Source organism: Microchirus variegatus, assembly GCF_963457635.1.
Source record: "Microchirus variegatus genome assembly, chromosome: 10".
In the NCBI taxonomy this organism is placed as follows: Eukaryota; Metazoa; Chordata; class Actinopteri; order Pleuronectiformes; family Soleidae; genus Microchirus; species Microchirus variegatus.
The window spans coordinates 5440589-5458363 of record NC_139811.1 but is presented as its reverse complement, the minus strand read 5'-3'; the positions used below and the strand labels follow the sequence as shown (position 1 = coordinate 5458363).

The window sequence follows — 17775 nt, the reverse complement described above, 5'->3', positions numbered from 1 at the left end:
TTAATATGTACATAGGTGTATAGAGGCCCATTTCAAGTGTTCTATTGGTACATTGTGTTTGCTAATGGCGTTAGAAGGCTATTGGATGATTAGAAAACCCTTGAAAACCCTTGTGCAATGATGTTAGCACAGCTGAAAACAGTTTTGCTGGTTATTATTTGGAATAACAATCATTATTACTAATCTCGTCAATGTCTTGACTATATTTTCTATTCATTATGCAACTCTTTTGATGAATAAATGTGTGACTTTTAACGGAAAACAGAAAAAATTTGTATAGGTGACCCCAAACTTTTGAACGGTAGTGTAAATATATATATGTAGTATTATGTTCACCTGATATCTCTATGGCTCTCTTCTTAAAGGTGCTGATGACTGTGCCGTCCTTCCGGCGCAGAAGCGGCGAGCTCCGCCTCTCCGCGACCTTCTGCTTCAACCGCGATCGTACCTTCAGGTTCGGCTCCGAGACTGGAGAGAGAGAGAGAGAGCGTGAGGAATTATATGATCAAATCGCCGTTATTATGCCACAATTATGTACGATTATTAGCATGGCGCTGCCTCCTTTTGGCTCTGTCAAGCAATACTATCAGACTTGAGTGAGGGAGTGTTTGTGTGGATGCACCAGCAGAGCGGGGGCGGGTGGGGACTGACTGGTTTCCCTTAAAAAATTGGCTTGAATATAAGAGGCATTAGTTTACGTTTAAAAGGTTCAGACTACCATTTTAAACCATACTGTGTTTAAATACCATTTTCATTCATAAACACTTTAAATCTTCTTATAACTGCAGATGTAAATTAGCCCAAGGCTAAGCCTGGTGTAATGCATCAAATGGTGACCATTTGTTGTTACAGGCTTCACTGAGGAGTGCAGTCGTGTTTTTATTTGTTGGCAGCGTATTTAATGGCTGTTATAGTGAGGAGCCTGGTGATTTGCCAGCAGGAAACTGTTGCATTACCACTTGGCCGGACGCTGTGATCGCTGCTGGATGAGCAACGAGAGTCGGTGCAGTTTAAAGGAGGCTCTCGGGTCTATAGGTCAAGGCGAGGAACAGGGACTTTAACATCTTATCTGAATCAAAGACAATGTGGATGTAACTGGACAGGTTTTTTGTTTGTTTGTTTTTGGAAACGCTAACTATTTTGCTAACTGTTTTTCTGATTTCTTAAGAAAGATATATGAATAAATAAAAGAATAAGAGAAAAACAACTCATGAAGCAATGTTAGTTAAAGACTAGTGCTGTCAAACGTTAACGCGTCAACGCCTTTTAGCGGCATCAACGCAAAAAAGCGTTTCCATGACGACTGACCGGAAAAAGACGCGCGTGACGTCATGTTTTACGTGACTTAAAGTTAGTAAGATTTAAAAACAGAAGCACACATACACAGTACACAGGTACGCTGGTTAGTTGTAAGCGCTGCACTTTTCGTTTAATAAACAGACCGCTCCAGTTCGACTGTAGGCGCGCTAACGGCGCTAAAAGGAGCTAATGCGGCTAACGGAGCTAACTGGTAAACAGTGCCTGGACTCCGGTGGCGCGGCACGTAAACATTGACGTCATGCGCGTCTTTTTCCGGTCAGTCGTCATTGGAAACGTGTCATGCGTTAACGCATTAACGTATTGCACAGCACTATTAAAGACTGAAGCATCGGGGCAGACACTAACAGATGTGACTGGACATGGGAAAGAATGATTTCCGCTGGTTAAGACAGTAATAACACAGTGATGTAATAAAAACATACATTTACTGAGCATCACGCACACACACGCACTTTGATCTTAGCAGGTTAATTACCAAGAACACAAAGAACAGCAGCAGATGTAAATAAACACAACAACGGTTCATCTGATTTGCATAAGTGCAGCTAAATAGGACCTAATGATGGGCTGTTGTGACGTGTGAACGTCGAGATAACAGCACGGCGCAACACAAATCGTTTTCTGCTGCTGAACTACCGTTTTGAAAAGGCGGACACTTTATGACGTTAGCGAGTCCCTGTGTAACAACCTGGCTCTACTACATCTAAACATACACGCTTCCATTTTCCTTTCAATAGAAGCGAGTGTAAAATGTGCTCCTCCTCAATTAACTCAGCAATTTCATCAAATCCGTCCAATAAGAAGGGGGAAAAAAAAGAGAATGGAAAAAACAGCACAAATATACTGTAGCTGCAAATAATCAAGGCTGACAGGAGGGTTCTGTATATTCAACATCAGCTAAAGGACAATGTGTGGTTACCATGGAGACAAAATAAAACCTTTTAACGGAGGCATAAATTGAAAACCTCGCAGCCTCTTCTGACAGGAAAACGCAAGCTCGTCTCAGTTTTGGAAACCACTCACTTCCCCACACTAAAGTCCATTGACAAAAACAGCAATTTAAGCCTCTATTTCTAAGCTTGTGTCGGTTAAATAAATCCAGATGAAAGCTTTCAAAAACACAGAAGTCATAGGAACGAGACACTTGAACCTATTAATGGAGGCGGCTAACACTACTGGTGGCTATATAATAATTACACAAGGGAAGCAATCAAATTCAATTCTCAATAATAAAGAATTCCTTCAGTTTCTCGCACAGTCTGGCCCGAAACCCTAATTATGTTTTGAGGCATGAGGTGCAGACTCTATCTTTTAATTTTCATACTGCATTATAATGACAATAACTTAAATTTCCACATCTTTGACATTAATCATCATTTGATGATCTTGGAGCTAAGTTTGAGTCAATATTCCAAACATCAACAGAGGACAGAAAATATGTTATTGTATTTTTTCCACGCAACCCCATTGTGCGTATATAGGGAGCAGATGTACTGCATTATCTTGGCTTTTGCACCTCGAAATTCCTCAAAATAAAAAAATAAATATCCCCCAATGACGTAGATATATGTGTGTGGGAGTGTTTTATCTCTGCATTTAGGCTACCTCTTCACTGGTGAGTCAGAGTGAGTCATCACAGCAAGGCGGCAGGCAAACACAGACACACACACACACACAGAGAGAGAGAGAGAGAGAGGCCAGAGTCTGTGTCTCCTACCCGTCTTGCGGAGTGGGAAATCGTCTTTGCCCTCGTAGTTCCCCAGCAGTGGAGGCAGCTTATACGAGGGAGGAGTTCCTGGTGTGTTACTCTGCGGAGGAGAGCTCTGCTCCAGGGAGGAGTGCTGGGCTCCCCTACAGCAACACACACACACACACACAGAAGGAGAAAGTCAGTGATATAAACAGCATCACATTAAAAAGTGATGGAGTGCAGCACTAAAGGTGCTTTTCTGTCAACCTGTTTCATTTAGTCAAAGCCCTCTTTTGCTTGAATGCCTTCATCATGTGATAATGACATTTACTTATTTTTTTTCTTTCACTGATTTCTTCCAGAACATTAGTGGAAAAAGAACTACAGGAAAAATAATGAGCAAATCTATTGGAACAGCTGAAATATAGTGGAAAGTGGACACATATTATCATTATAGAGCTATTATTACTATATACTATTAATTTAAATACATAAACTAGCTATTTATGGATGAATTAATCACATGTTATTATATAGTTTATTTTGTTTTTATCATACTGTTTATGCTGTAAGCGTATGTTGTATGTGATGCCTCAAGTTACTTACCTTGAATTTCAATAAATAAATTTGGGGATCAATAAAGTCTATAAAATCTATCTATCCATCCATCCATCCATCTATCTATCTATCTATCTATCTATCTATCTATCTATCTATCTATCTATCTATCTATCTATCTATCTATCTATCTATCTATCTATCTATCTATCTTTTAGTTAGCAAGCTCTCTATCTTATAGCTAGCGAGCCATCTATCAATCCATCTATTTTTTTAGCTATCTATCTATCTATCTATCTATCTATCTATCTATCTATCTATCTATCTATCTATCTATCTATCTATCTATCTATCTATCTATCTATCTATCTATCTATCTATCTATCCGCTCATGAGCTATCTATCTATATTTTCGTTAGTGAGCTATGTATCTATATTTTCGCTCGCGAGCTATCATCTATATTTTCGCTAGCGAGCTATCTATCTATCTATCTTTTCGGTAGCAAGCTATTTATCTACCTTTTCACTAGTGAGCTATCTATCTTTTAGCTAGCAACCTATCTATCTATCTATCTATCTATCTATACATATATATATATATATATCTAATTATGCTTCTGTTGAATAAACCTTAAGTGGGTCACACTCAACCCAGTCCCTGGGAATGACTGTCCTCTCGGACACGGGTGGATGGATGACGACATTCGTGCTACAAGAACTGTGCTGATCTCAGCAGACTGGCAGAGGGGAAACTATAAATTCACTTTAAAAAAAACTTACTGAGTCACATGACCAGTATTACAGCTCTGGGTTTGTGACGTCACGTACGATTCACCAGAGTACAACACAAAGAGAAGCAAACTTCCCCACTGTCGGAGTCAAACTCTATTTTAAGCAGGTTTTATGAGAACATTAAGGAGGGTTTATTGACTGAAATTAAACATAGCATCCATACGTATGCTTGTATAGATGTACAACTGCTTTAAAATGAGTTGTTTTGTTTATTGTAATTTAAGAAAGAGCCTTGCTTTACGAAGCCCAAAGACACAAACTGGCCACCGTAGTTCCCCTGGTGAGCGTGGGAGTCCTCCATTTCTTACAATCTGCACTTTCACCATTAGATGTCACTAATCCCTGTGCTTTGGAACTTTGAAAACCGGCGTAAATTCACTAATTTTGGAGTCTGATATTGTTAGTTTAGTTTGTCCAACATGGTGGCCTCCAAAGAGAAGAAGTATAGTAATAAATGGCTCATTCTCAGGTGATTTTAATAAATTTTTGTTTCGCCTAAATCTTAAAAACTGGCCCTTTAAGGGATCATAAGTCATGGTGTAGTGTAGCATAGTGAATTAGCCTTTAATTGTCATAATCCTCACCAGCCCTTTGGGGAGAAGGAATGGTTCAGTCCACCAGGACCTGGCTCTTTCTTACTGAGGAGAAACTCCTGGAGCTTCAGCTTCACCTCAGTACTGGCGATGGCACCTTCCAAAAAAAACAAATACAAGAGTGCAAACACGGAGCATGAGATGCATGTGCATGTGCTTGTTAGTGACATCAGTATCGGGGAGCGTGCACCTACTCTCTTTGCCTTTCTCCTTGTTCCTCAGCAGCAGCAGCTGCTGCTCCAGCCTCTGTTTCTCCTGCTCTTCGTGCCGCTGCTGCTCCAGTTGCCTCTTCTGTTCCAGCTCCTGCTGCCTCTTTGCTGCCAGCAGCTCCTGTTGTTGCTTACACACACACACCCACACGCAGATACACACACTTAGTGAATGACTCGCCGAGTCGCTTCCCCGTTCATCTCGCAAAAAAACGCGGGACGTCAGAGCGTCTTACCTTGAGGTGTTCCTGCAGCTGGACTTCGTGCTGCCGCGTCAGCACTTCGTGTTTCTTCTGGAACTCGGCGAACAGCAGCTGTTTCTGGAGCTCCTGCTGCTGCTTGAGCAGCACCAGCTCCTGCTGGAGCTGCTGCTCTCGGAGGACGGTGTCCACCACTGCCGTAACCCCAGACAGAGACAACACCCTGGGCTCTGTCCGCAGGTCCACTGGACCTCCTCCACCTCCTCCTCCTCCTCCTGGGCCTTCCCCTGGACCCCCACCTGACAAAACAGGACTCAAGCATTACTGGTTTTGCTGATATCCAATATGCCAAAATATCATGAGTGCTTAGGTAACTAATAGTGATATGTGATACGTTATTTAGCCTCTTCTGTAGCGGAGTTAATTAAAGAGGGTACACATTTTCTTCATTGTACAAAATAAATAAGCATGAAATAATATTTGTTGGGGGCGCCATCATAGTCGTCAAAGAGGTATCGGCCTATTCTGCCCACTGTTTCAGGCATTAGTCATATCTGAAACAATTATAGATATTTAAACAGACCTAGACCGGAAGTTCCTATTAACGCTGTTTTTTTAGTGTGTATCTGCGTCATTACCTTGTTTAAGAAGCCCTGAAGTTTCGAAACAAACAGTTCAGCCACTGCTGAGAACGCTGTGTTTTATAGTAATCTCGGGGCTCAGCGAGATCTCTGAAAATCCCATAATAGTTACGTAAACAGCGGTTCTCCTGAACAGCAGATCGTCCTGCTCCGGGCACTAGTCCGGGCACATCCGGTTGTGTACATTAAACCGCAGAAGAAGAATAACGTCCGTTGTGGAGGTGTTTCACAAGCGACAGTGTCTTCTGACTCTGGGTCAAAGTCATCGTGAAGAAGCTATTTTTAAACATTGTTAAAACAAATGGGTTTTTTTTTAATATATATATATATATATCAGCATATGGGGCAGGTGCTCTACCAACTGAGCCACCGCTGCCCCGAGGTTAAAACAATGTTTTGATAATGAGGAGCAGTGTATCCACCGTTCCAGAGGGGGGAGCTGCGCTTCTGAGAGCGGGTGTGCTGAATAGTACTGGCCAATCACAAGACTCTGTCTCCTGGGGGTGAAAGTTCACTCTGAAACATCGCGGCTGACGAACAGCGTCAGAAAAGAGGATTTCAATCGGCTCGTTTACAGCAACTAGGAGGTTTTTGACCATAAAAAACAGTTAATATATGTAAGTAGACCTCCATAACTAACATATATGTAAAACAGGACCGCTATATGTGACCTTTAAGGCTTTTCATAATTAATTAATCTGTTGATTATTTTCTCTTGAGTAATTGAGTAATTGTTTAGTGCATAAATTGATATTATTCACATTTAAGAAGCCGAAAAGTGCAGTTTTTTCAGCTTCTTCCCCCTCCCAGATTTGGTTTAGTTTCAAAACCAGCTGCCAACAACCACAACAAACTCTGGCTTAAGTGACATCACTGAGGGATAATTATAGGACTTCATGTTTTGTGTGTTTTCTTTTTTTTTTTTTAACAGAAGCAGCTCTCAACAACCAGACTGTAGTGTGTTTTCCTTTGAAGACTAGACCCCCCCTTCGACAGGACATCTACAGCTACAGCATATAACCAAGTATATGAGATATAACAAAGTTAATTAAAGTAAATATTTGAGCAGACTCCTAGAGATCTGATTGGTGTAATGCTTTCTTGAACCCACCTTTCCAAGAACCCCGAAGGATCAAACTCTCCGAGGCATACACTTTTAGGACCCCCCACCACCCCCAACCCCAAGGACTCTTGGAGGACTCCCTATACTCACCACCTTCTCCTCCTCCTCCTCCTCCTCCTCCTCCTCCTCCTCCTCCTCTGTGTTCGCTTACTGCTCCTACTGGGCTCTGCATGCCCGACGGGAGGCTGCTCTTCACCTCCACCACTGCAGGACAGAGAGAAACAAGCACAGAGGAACCAGTGATTGATTGGTGGGGAAAATGTAGTCAGGGATGCAGCAGCCTATTGCATCACTAGTGGCACACACACACACACACACACACACACACACACACACACACACAAAGGCAATTTTATACAGATGAGCTGTGTTCGTGCTGTAATAAAGTGAGGAACACAGCGTCCCACTACCTAAAAATAGCCACAACGAGTCTAGCATTAGCCTTGCACTGGGGGTATAGCACTGCCTTAGAATTACTCTAATGTTACCTTGGCTTTAGCCTAGCCTATATTCAGGGTGGCTAGGCTAAAGGGATACAGTCAAATAAAAATATATACCGTTTAAAAATACGGACAAGTTACCAGTGAAGACTGTAGTAAGAACCTACATACTCTTGCTTTAAGAAAGCGGTAAAGTCAGTGTGGATTTGTGGCAGACGCTTGGCATCGCTTAAAAATCAAAGATATCGAAATTAAAGCATTAAGTAATTCATCTAGAGCTGAAACAATAGACTTCTGATTGTTTCAGCTTCTTAAATGTGAATATTTTCTTCGTCTCTTTGCTCCATATCACAAAGAAATCATTAAAAACTGGGGTTTGACAAACACTGATCGGCATTTTTTTAACGTTTTCTGACATCTTATCATGGACCAAACGATTACTCGATTAATTGATAATGAAAATAATCCTTAGTTGCAGCTCTGAATTCAAAATTGTGTCTTGTCAGTGGAACAAAAGCTGATGGGATCCAGTGGAATAGACTGGGTTCTACTAGATTTTCACAAATCCATTATACTATAATTGATTGACCACGCTTTTTTAGGCTCTTTGCAACAGCTACCTGATGGTGATTCACCGCACCATTAAAATGTATAAAATGTCAGGAAACCTCTGCATTTTACTACAACAAAACACAAGCAGAAACATTTTATTCATTTATTTCCACGTGTGTACAAACACCTATATATAAAATGAGCACAACCCATTGCAATATCAGTAAAACACATATAATTTGTTTTATGTGTTTTACACATAATGTATTATTATTATTATGAAATTATGATTATTGCGGCTATATAATTGTGCAATAAACTGAGTAATAAAATAACCATCTGGTTGCAAAACAAGCCCTTGACCAGCATCATGACACAGATTGGTGTCCACTCATAAGTGTCGTGCTTTATTGTCTTTATTTCCCCCTCTGAATTGGAATATAATTTATAAAGGCGACACCATTCTTCTGTCAAAGAGGATCTAAAATTAATGGAGTGAGAAGCAGAAGCTCGTTTTTCAACGGACTTCTTTTTTTCTTTTTTCTTTTTTACAACCAGCAGTGTCACCCTCTCTTTGGTGGCTAACTGCTATTTCCGTCCTACTGCTAGGACTTCAGAAGAAGACTACATCCTGTTTATATACAGTCTATAGTTAAAGCACAGCAGGATCGTGTCATCGCATCATTAAAACGCAGCAGGGTAGCACCACTACATACTGTATGTTTTTGACCTGGTTCTCCACCTCTGTGACGGGAATCCTCGTCTAAAATACTTTTAAAAAATGTTATATGAAAGATTTAAAGCTCACATAGAGTGGTCCTGTTGCAGGATGTATGTTATGTTATGTTAGTTAGTTATGGAGGTCTACTTAAATACATTAACTTGTTTTTATGGTCAAAAACCTCCTAGTTGCTGTAAACGAGCCGATAGAAATCCTCTTTTCTGACGGTGTTTCCCAGCCGTGAGATTTGAGACTCAACTCTCACACCCAGAAGACAGAGTCTTGTGATTGGCCAATACCCAGAAGTGACATATTCAGCATACCCGCTCTCAGGAGCGCAGCTCCCCCCTCTGGAACGGTGGATGCACTGCTACTCATTATCAAAACATTGTTGTCAGACCCAGAGTCAGAAGACACTGTCGCTCGTGAAACACCTCCACAACGGACGTTGTTCTTCTTCTGCGGTTCAATGTACGCAACCGGATGTGCCCGGACTAGTGCCCGGAGCAGGAGGATCTGCTGTTCAGGAGAACCGTTGTTTACGTAACCGGACCGGGTTTTTTTCAGAGATCTCGCTGAGCCCGAGATTACAATAAAACACAGCGTTCTCAGTAGTGGCTGAACTGTTTGTTTACAACCTTCAGGGCTTCTTTAACAAGGTAATGACGCAGATACACACTAAAAAACTGCGTTAATTGGAACTTCCGGTCTTTGCCCGCTTTAAACATATATTTTTGTGAGGAATTTACAGTGATTTGCAGAGAAGTGAAAAAACACAGTTTTTCAAGGAGATGGAATATAAGTCAGTCGATAACTTCTGGTCAGTTGTCGCTAAAAGGGAAACTTTGTTAAGGAAACGTTGGCGATAAAAACTTCCGATATCAATGGAGAACATTTACATCGTCTTTTAGGGATTCAACATGGAGTTCAAACTTGTGGTGCTACATTCGAAATCATGCAGCTTGATATCAGTAACCTGTTACTATAACCTGTTACTAAAATAAAGAGTTATTTTCTGTATGTTTTTTTACAGGCTTTTTTAGTGTGAACTATACATCAATCCATATAAAAAAATACTTTTATTTTGAAATGTCTTCACAAATATCGTTACTGTGCTATCATGATGGAATATCGTGATATAATTTTAAGATCATATCACCCACCTCTACTGAACTGTTGCTTTTTCCCCAGAAATTTTTTTCCCCCACTTGACTGCCCCCTGCTGACCAGACTAGAAGCTCAATGGTCCCCAGACTGTTTGAGTTTGAGTTTGAGACCCCCGGCCTTACGGCACAGCACTGCTGCATCCCTCTGTGCACACAGCCTCCGCTAAATTCTATAATTAGTCGCTAAAAATACTCTCGGTAACTTCTGCAGACACCGACGCTAGAATCATCTCTGCATCTTTGGCTGAAGAAGAATTACCGGAAACAGTCTGGGGCCGACTTATTGAAAACCGGGGAAGAGACCATGCATGTAATCAAGTGCATGTTCAGATAGAGTGAAAGACCCTGCATTAGGTCAACGACCTCCACGGTCTACAATGTCCAAGAAATAAAATGTGCATGTAAGTAGTACATGAAAAACAGCCCAGATAAATATTGGTGGCACATACTTTAGTCACATGGAATTAAAGTAAATGTGTTTGAGTTAGACAGGATCCAGCATGTTTGGAACAGACCCGACTCTTATTACTCCGCCTGAAACCACCGCGGTAACTACATAATGCCGACTAAAGGAAATATCCAATTATGCTAAGCTCAATTAAGCCATTTCAATTATTTCACTATGTACACATATTAAAGTGATAATTCAGGGGGGGTTTTTAAAAGTATGGTTATGTGAGATAATGACACACAGATTTACCACCAGGGCGTCGCCATTGTCTGGGAACCTGACTTAGACTCAGGGTTTGCCCTCACTGGGCAAACCCTGGAGTCAAAACTGATTCCTGCCACCTAATAAAATCTATGCCACAGATCGACCGATTATTCAGCTCAGATAGCACATTTTATGGCATATCAATGTAGGCGGGGCCTAGCTCCAATACTGGCCAATGACTGTGCTGCATCCACCACTGACTACTCGCTAGCCTACAAATTATAGCGCAATGGCTACATTTGCTCATTAAAAGCAGACATTTGCAAGTCTGGTTGCTTTTTAGCCATCTCCGGGGCTCCCCCTCCAGTTTCGGAGTACATACCGTCGATTTTCTACCGCTTTATCCTCACTGTTGTTGTTTTCTGCTCTTGCCATACGCAAAGAGACGGTCCAATGTTTACATGTGTGGCCACGCTCGGTCAGACATTCGTTTCTCAGCTTCTTTTTCACCAGTTCTGTCATGATGAACGTCTAAAATAGCACAATCACTGCCTTAATCTTATAGCTGGCACCTTGCTAGGGTGTGTGTGTGTGTCGTGCTGTGAAGTAATTTGAGTTTATCACAAGACCTCCTGACTCCGAGGACTCCGGGTCAGTGGCCCTGATCATGCAAGGCTGGTTTTCCAATAACAGACATCCACAATGACTCTGATGAAATTAGGGTAAAAAAAAAAAAATCTTGCATAGTTCTCCTTTAAGGGCTGAAAATGTGTGTTTGTTTACGATATAATGTGATGTTTAGACGAAGTTAGTTATAAGCTGTATATGCCACACACTGACTCTTTCAGATCCAGCAGTTCTTCCATCTTCAGACTAACTTCACTGTGATTTTTTGTTTGTTTTTTTGAAAGAGGGGACGGGGAAAAAAAAGCATCAGTGCTCCAGGGAAACCAACGCAGTGGAACATTTGATCAGAGGCCAATGTTTGCTGCTTTATCTTGCTTCTAGACAGCCTTTTATGTCTGAAAACTGAGTTTTGGGTCGCTTTGTAAAGCCACTCACTCGGCAACCCCAAAGTCCACAGAGGAAAAAAATCAATGATTTTACTCAACAGCGCACACACAGCGGTTGTTGATCCATAGTTGATCCTCAAATAGTCGGTTCAAATGCGTTATTCTGTGATCTCAGTGTTTGAAATCCTTTGTTTGTTTGTTGGTTTTTTTGAGTGACACACATTTTTCCGATAGAGGCAGCAGTCTATCATCAGCTCCTCTGCTCCTGCTCGCTAAAAACTTCACTGCAAAGTTTCCCGTCGGCCGTCCAACACAGAGATAAAAGCAGCAAATGTTCTTCTTCTTCTTTCAGCTTCTCGCCACGGTAAATCACTTGTCTCCATCTTATCCTATCCCTTGTGTCCTCATATGCTCCATCACAACATCCATGAACCTTCTCTGTGGACTTCTTCTGTTCCTCCTGCCCTGCAGCTCCATCTTCAACAACCTTTGTCCATTATAATCCCTATCCATCCTCTGCATGTGACCAAACCATCTCAACCTTGACTCTTTTACTTGTCCCTGGAATATGCTAATTTCTGATATTCATCCTGTAGTTATACATAAACTACCGTTCAAAAGTTTGGGGTCACCTATACAATTTTTGTGGTGTTTTCCATCAAAAGTCACACTTTTATTCATCAAAAGTGTTGCAAAATGAATAGAAAATATAGTCAAGACATTGACAAGATTAGAAATTATGATTTTTAGAAGCAGCAAAACTGTTTTCATCTGTGCTAACATCATTGCACAAGGGTTTTCAAGTTTGCAAACACAATGTAACATTAGAACACTGGAAAATGGCCTCTATACACCATTAAAAATCAGACGTTTGCAGCTGGACTAGTCGTTTATCACGTTAACAATGTACAGAGTGTATTTCTGATTAATTTAATGTTATATTCATTGAAAAAACAAGAGCTTTTCCTTCAAAAATAAGGATATTTGTACTAGAATTTTAGACATTTTTAGACGTAAACATTGGAGTTCTCATTTTTTTTCCCCGGTTACTATGTCATTATTTTACTCGTCCGGCTCACTTGAGATCAGACTGCTTAAGATTAAATTGCACCACCACCAGTTAACAACGCGCCTTCAAGCAAGGCAGTAACCATGACGTGCCGTAGTAATCTTTGCTGGATGCGTCGGTGATTAAACCGCAGAATCAGGCTACTTCCTGGAAGACACCTCACACTTTGCCTATCAGGATATTTCCTGCTTGCAGGCCAGGGAGGAAATCCAATTAGGATGTACCTAATGTGCCCGTCACCACCTCAACCCCGTCAATGAATACGCGCTCCGATTGGTCAGCGCTCGTTCGGCACCTCCCACTCTGCTTCACCTCCCACGTGGGGTCAAAGCTAAAGCAACAAAAAAAAAAAAAAAGGGCTAAGTCAATTAGCCAGAAAATCCCAGAGGATTATGATTAGTTAAAGAAGGACGACACTTTTCATTGTTTGAAACCCTTTACCGTCTTCAAACTCAGCCTGAGCTCCAATGACCTTTGACCCGAGACGTGACGGTGAACTGTGAGGGTATGAAGGCGGTCGACGCTGATGCCGTTTTTTCCCCTTTTAAACGGATTTGTGACCACTAAGCGAAGTTAAATTAAGGTAAGTTAGTCACTAAAGCAGCTGCGAGAAAACGTTGAAAAGCCTGAGAGCAAGGGATACGAGTGTGTATGTGTGTGTGTGTGTGTGTCCCTGTGTGCATGTAGACCCTCACATCTTAATAATCTAAACAAATATTCTGGCATGTCAGCGTGACGCACGTGTCCCCCCCCCCCCCCCTTCCACTTCGACACACACACAGTGCCTCAGTGTGTGTGTGTGTGTGTGTGTGTGTGTGTGTGCGTATGAGAGACTGGTCTGTGTGAGTGTGTGTACAACAGTCTGTTTGGCAAAAGAGCAGCATTCCACAGCAGCCAGCGTCTGACGTCAAACCCAGGACATTTATAGTCTGGTAAACACACGCACTCGCGCACACACACACACGCACACACACACACACACACACACACAGATGTACAGTCTGTTGAGAAAGGTGGGTCGGAGGCTACGTTTCAGTCAATCATATCAGTCTGTAACGGGGCTACGGCTCAGTGCACACACACAGGACCTCACACCGCATCAGGATGGATTCAGGATGGACGCAGTAAAAAAAAAAAAAAGAAGAAGAATGAAAGACAAGACTGTAAATCCAGTTTGTCCACTCGCGAAGTCCTGGGAGAAACAAACAAAGATAAGCGCTAAAAAGACTCGGTATATCACAGTAGCGCAACGCAGAGGACTTATTTTAGCCGTTTCTTTTTAATGAACGATTGCGTGGTGAACCTTTTGGTGTCACTCTGTGCATAATGTGATCAAGAAACTCCCAAATATAACACTGAAAATCCAGAGAGGTCCAAACCTAAACTTTAAATCACAACTCTGACCATCACATGAGACCAAGATCAATAATTCCCACATATATTATTGTTTTCATTGTTTTCTCAAATTTGCAAGCCTTTAAAACACTACATGTATAAATATTATAACAATAAGGTTTAGCTTCACAACAAAGTGCGTAATTATCCATATGTATTAAAATTAACAAATTAGCATTGATTGCAATCACTGAAGTGGATACTTGCACATAAAATGTCACGAAAAGAAGAAGAAGACATTATTTAAATGTCGTGGCGAGTGTGTTTCTTAAAAATCGATCATACATATTGTACAGAAAGCTGAAAAAACCCTAACGAATATATTTATTTTTATATTTAAAGACCTATCTTTGTGGCCCACCTGCAGTACGGTCACGGCCCACACTTCGGGAATCATCATCATCTCTTGGCCCTGGATTATCCTGACCAAAAGATTGCAGATAGGAAGTATTCTGTTTAAAACAAAGAATGAACTTAATACGTTCCTATTAAAAGATGCAGCTTCCCCCATGTGGCATATGGATTATCACGATTAAAAGAAATCCACCACAATTAACTTATTGTAAATGCTTTTTATCACCATGAATGATCATATTGTATATTGTCCTCCAACACCGGCAACGATTTCCAAAGAGACCTTAAAAAACCTGGTTAGTAGCACGCCTTGCACAAATTATGGGGTTGGTGTAATTATTGGCTCGTTTTTAATAGACTATAACAAAACCAACGCGGGGTCCACAGCATGTTGAGTTTCACATTAATTTAATTACTTCTGCAAACAAAGGCCTATTGTTGGCACCTTGTTGCAATATATATGCAGAAATAATGACGTACGTACGTATTTGGTCATATTGCAGATTTCCTTGGACTATCGTGACATTGACAGGCTTTATTTGACTTTCTGACTGACTTTATTGTCGTTGTTTATCTTGGTCAGATCAGCTTTAGAGTAGAAGATAATAATAGAGAGGGACGTCATCCGTTCCCCAACACTTTTCTGACACGGGTGTCTCGCTCACTGGGAGCTTGGATTTGTCCAAACTCCAGAAACACACTGGAATAACAACGGTGTTAGAGAGCGGTCGTTCTTTCTCGTTCCAGCGAACTATCTTTGACAGAGGCCGTGCAGAGAGCTACAAAAAAAAAAAAAAATGAAAACAGCCAAGTTTAATTTAGGCCCGTCTTCAAACGTAATTACTTACAGCTGGTGCAGCACAACCACGAGCACCTTTGTCATTTTGACCAACACTGGGCCTAAAATAAGAAGCTGCAACTGCATGTTCGCTAAAGTGCTAATGATCTTTTGCTCAGATGTTTTCAAAGTGCGTGTAAAGCAAATGCTGAGCTTCTCCTCTTCACACGCCATTATATGCGTTATAGATAAAAATAGTCTCCGACAGTAGGTTCTTTTAAGGATTGTTTACGTCAAAATACGGCTCGATGATATTCCAGAGTGACTCCTCGAACACTGCAATGAGATAAATACCCTCAGCGAGCTTCATCAGCACCTGCTCCTAAATTATCAGAATAGAAGCCTGACAAAATGATCTGATCCGATACAGCCCATTTGGAAACTAATTTCATTCCAAACGGGAGCTGGTATATGCCCATATATGCCTGGTTTGGTGCTATCGCATGTCCGATCCACGTAAACGTGACATACTTCCGTTTTTGTTATTGAAGTATTTTCTTTCCAGAGCTCGTTTACTATGGAAGCAGAAGTGGTAACGCTTCTTCTTCTACTTCCAGAGAAATACACTGGGCATGTCAAAAACAGTGTCAATCTTTTTTGGGAATCAAGACATTTTGCACACGTGTAAACGCAGCTACTGCCTTTGGTTTGCTAGCTAGCTAAAGATGAGTTGAAAGTCCTGAAAGTGCATCTCACTTTGGAGCAAAAACGCACAGAACAGAAAAGCCCTGTCACTTTATCTTAACAATGAAGCAATGAGGTAGTGAAGAAGAACAGAAAGAAGAGCAGACTCCTGCAGTGAGGCTGCAGGTTCCTTTAATTGACTGATAAGCCGTAATTCCGCCGAGTGGAACGGTTTCGTTCGGCACAGTATGGTGCGCAATTTCTTTAGCGTTCCCATTGGGAATAGTACCAAAATAACTATTCCCAGCCTTTCCATTCTTTGGCACCTTTCCAATGGGGTACCAGAGTAAAATGGTATGGTACAATCAGGCAAACATCAGCAGTCTATTCTCATACAAAGTTTGATGTCTTGTTGAGACAAACTGAGCAGGGGAAAAGGAGCTGCTGGGGCATCCTCCTGTTGTGTCTGTTGTATTGCTTTCAATGCCGTCGTTAAACCAGTACAACATCGAGCTATGTGAGCATCGGGCACAGCCAAACACCCCGCCTTCCGACCATTCTCAGTCAAAATAAATGCAAGCCTGAGCTAGGGCTTTACCATTCCAAACCATACCCTACTGTACCAAACTGAATTGTGCCATGATGGAAACGGAAACAGCAATCGAGAGAGAGCAGGACTGCATCAGTGCATTTTTAACATAAACACATCACAAACACAGAGGCCTCGCCCACAAAAACCTAGCGCAGGGCTTAATCAAATTCAGTCAGCTGGATTTCCATCGTTTAGCAAGGAGAGCGATCGTAAACACAAGGCCAAAGCAACCGAGGAGCTTTGAAAGGTGAAGAGGTGGAAGATCCTTCGCCGAGCCAAGTCGGTCATCTGATCTCACTCGAACTGGGCTGCATTCCACTCGCTATAGATCAGACTCAAGAGAGCGTCAACGGGGAGAGAGAAACAACAGAGAGTCTGCTGAAGTCAACCAGAGAGACAACCAGAGGGTTCCATCCATGCATTTTCTACCACTTTATCCTCCAACATGAGGGAAGCAGGGGAGCTGGAGAAAGGAAGTCCATCACAGGGCCACATAGAGACAAACAACCATCCACTCTCACACCTATGGTCAATTTAGAGGGTCCAATTTAACTAATCCCCATAGTGCATGTTTTTGGAATGTGGGAGGAAACCATAGAGCCTGGAGAAACCCCCAAACACACAGGGAGAACATGCAAACTCCATGCAGAAAGGCCCTTGTTTAGACTGGGTCGCGACCCTGGGTCTTCTTGCTGCAAAGGCATCATTTCTTTTACTTGAATTGTATTAAATTCTTTGATATATTTGCTATATGTATAAAAGTGAGAAAAACCTAAAATGCATCCATACATCCCATGACTTTAAGTCAACATTTAAATCCACACCTGATATTAAAGGACTAGCATCAGGAGCAAAATTAGACAAGTAATAACAAGTATTCAGTGTACCAAATAAAAAATACAGTTGGAAACAAAATAGAAACAAGTGTGTTTTCAATCAAGTGACTTTTCCTGTAAATGTCGTCTTTGTTTTCTTTTATTATGAAGCATCATCTGGTACATTTTCACTGCGCCGCTACAATTTCTAAGCGGGACAGAGCTGTGTAGATATATTTTAATCAGTGCCGGCTCATCATAAGGGGGCGCTAGTGTGGACTCTAAAGGCCACATTATACTTCTCCGACTGCGTAATGCGTTATCCGACTGCGTAACCACGGAGACCCCTCGAGCCTTCACAGTTCTCCTTCGTGGTGACGGATACTCACTGCAATTTCCCGCCCGATCAGTAGGG

General features: G+C 41.6%; 1 protein-coding gene across 1 annotated transcript in view; it reads right to left on the bottom strand.

Annotated features, from left to right (window-relative positions):
* Positions 1-17775, bottom strand: part of hdac5 (histone deacetylase 5) — a gene marked incomplete at its 5' end in the record, with an annotated part of 38050 nt that overhangs the window by 17289 nt on the left and 2986 nt on the right. The window contains 6 exons of the mRNA XM_083896407.1: positions 337-468; positions 3038-3171; positions 4945-5050; positions 5148-5292; positions 5399-5661; positions 7217-7330. Coding sequence (XP_083752533.1) covers positions 337-468; positions 3038-3171; positions 4945-5050; positions 5148-5292; positions 5399-5661; positions 7217-7330 — 894 coding nt within the window. The remainder of the gene's footprint in view (positions 1-336; positions 469-3037; positions 3172-4944; positions 5051-5147; positions 5293-5398; positions 5662-7216; positions 7331-17775) is intronic.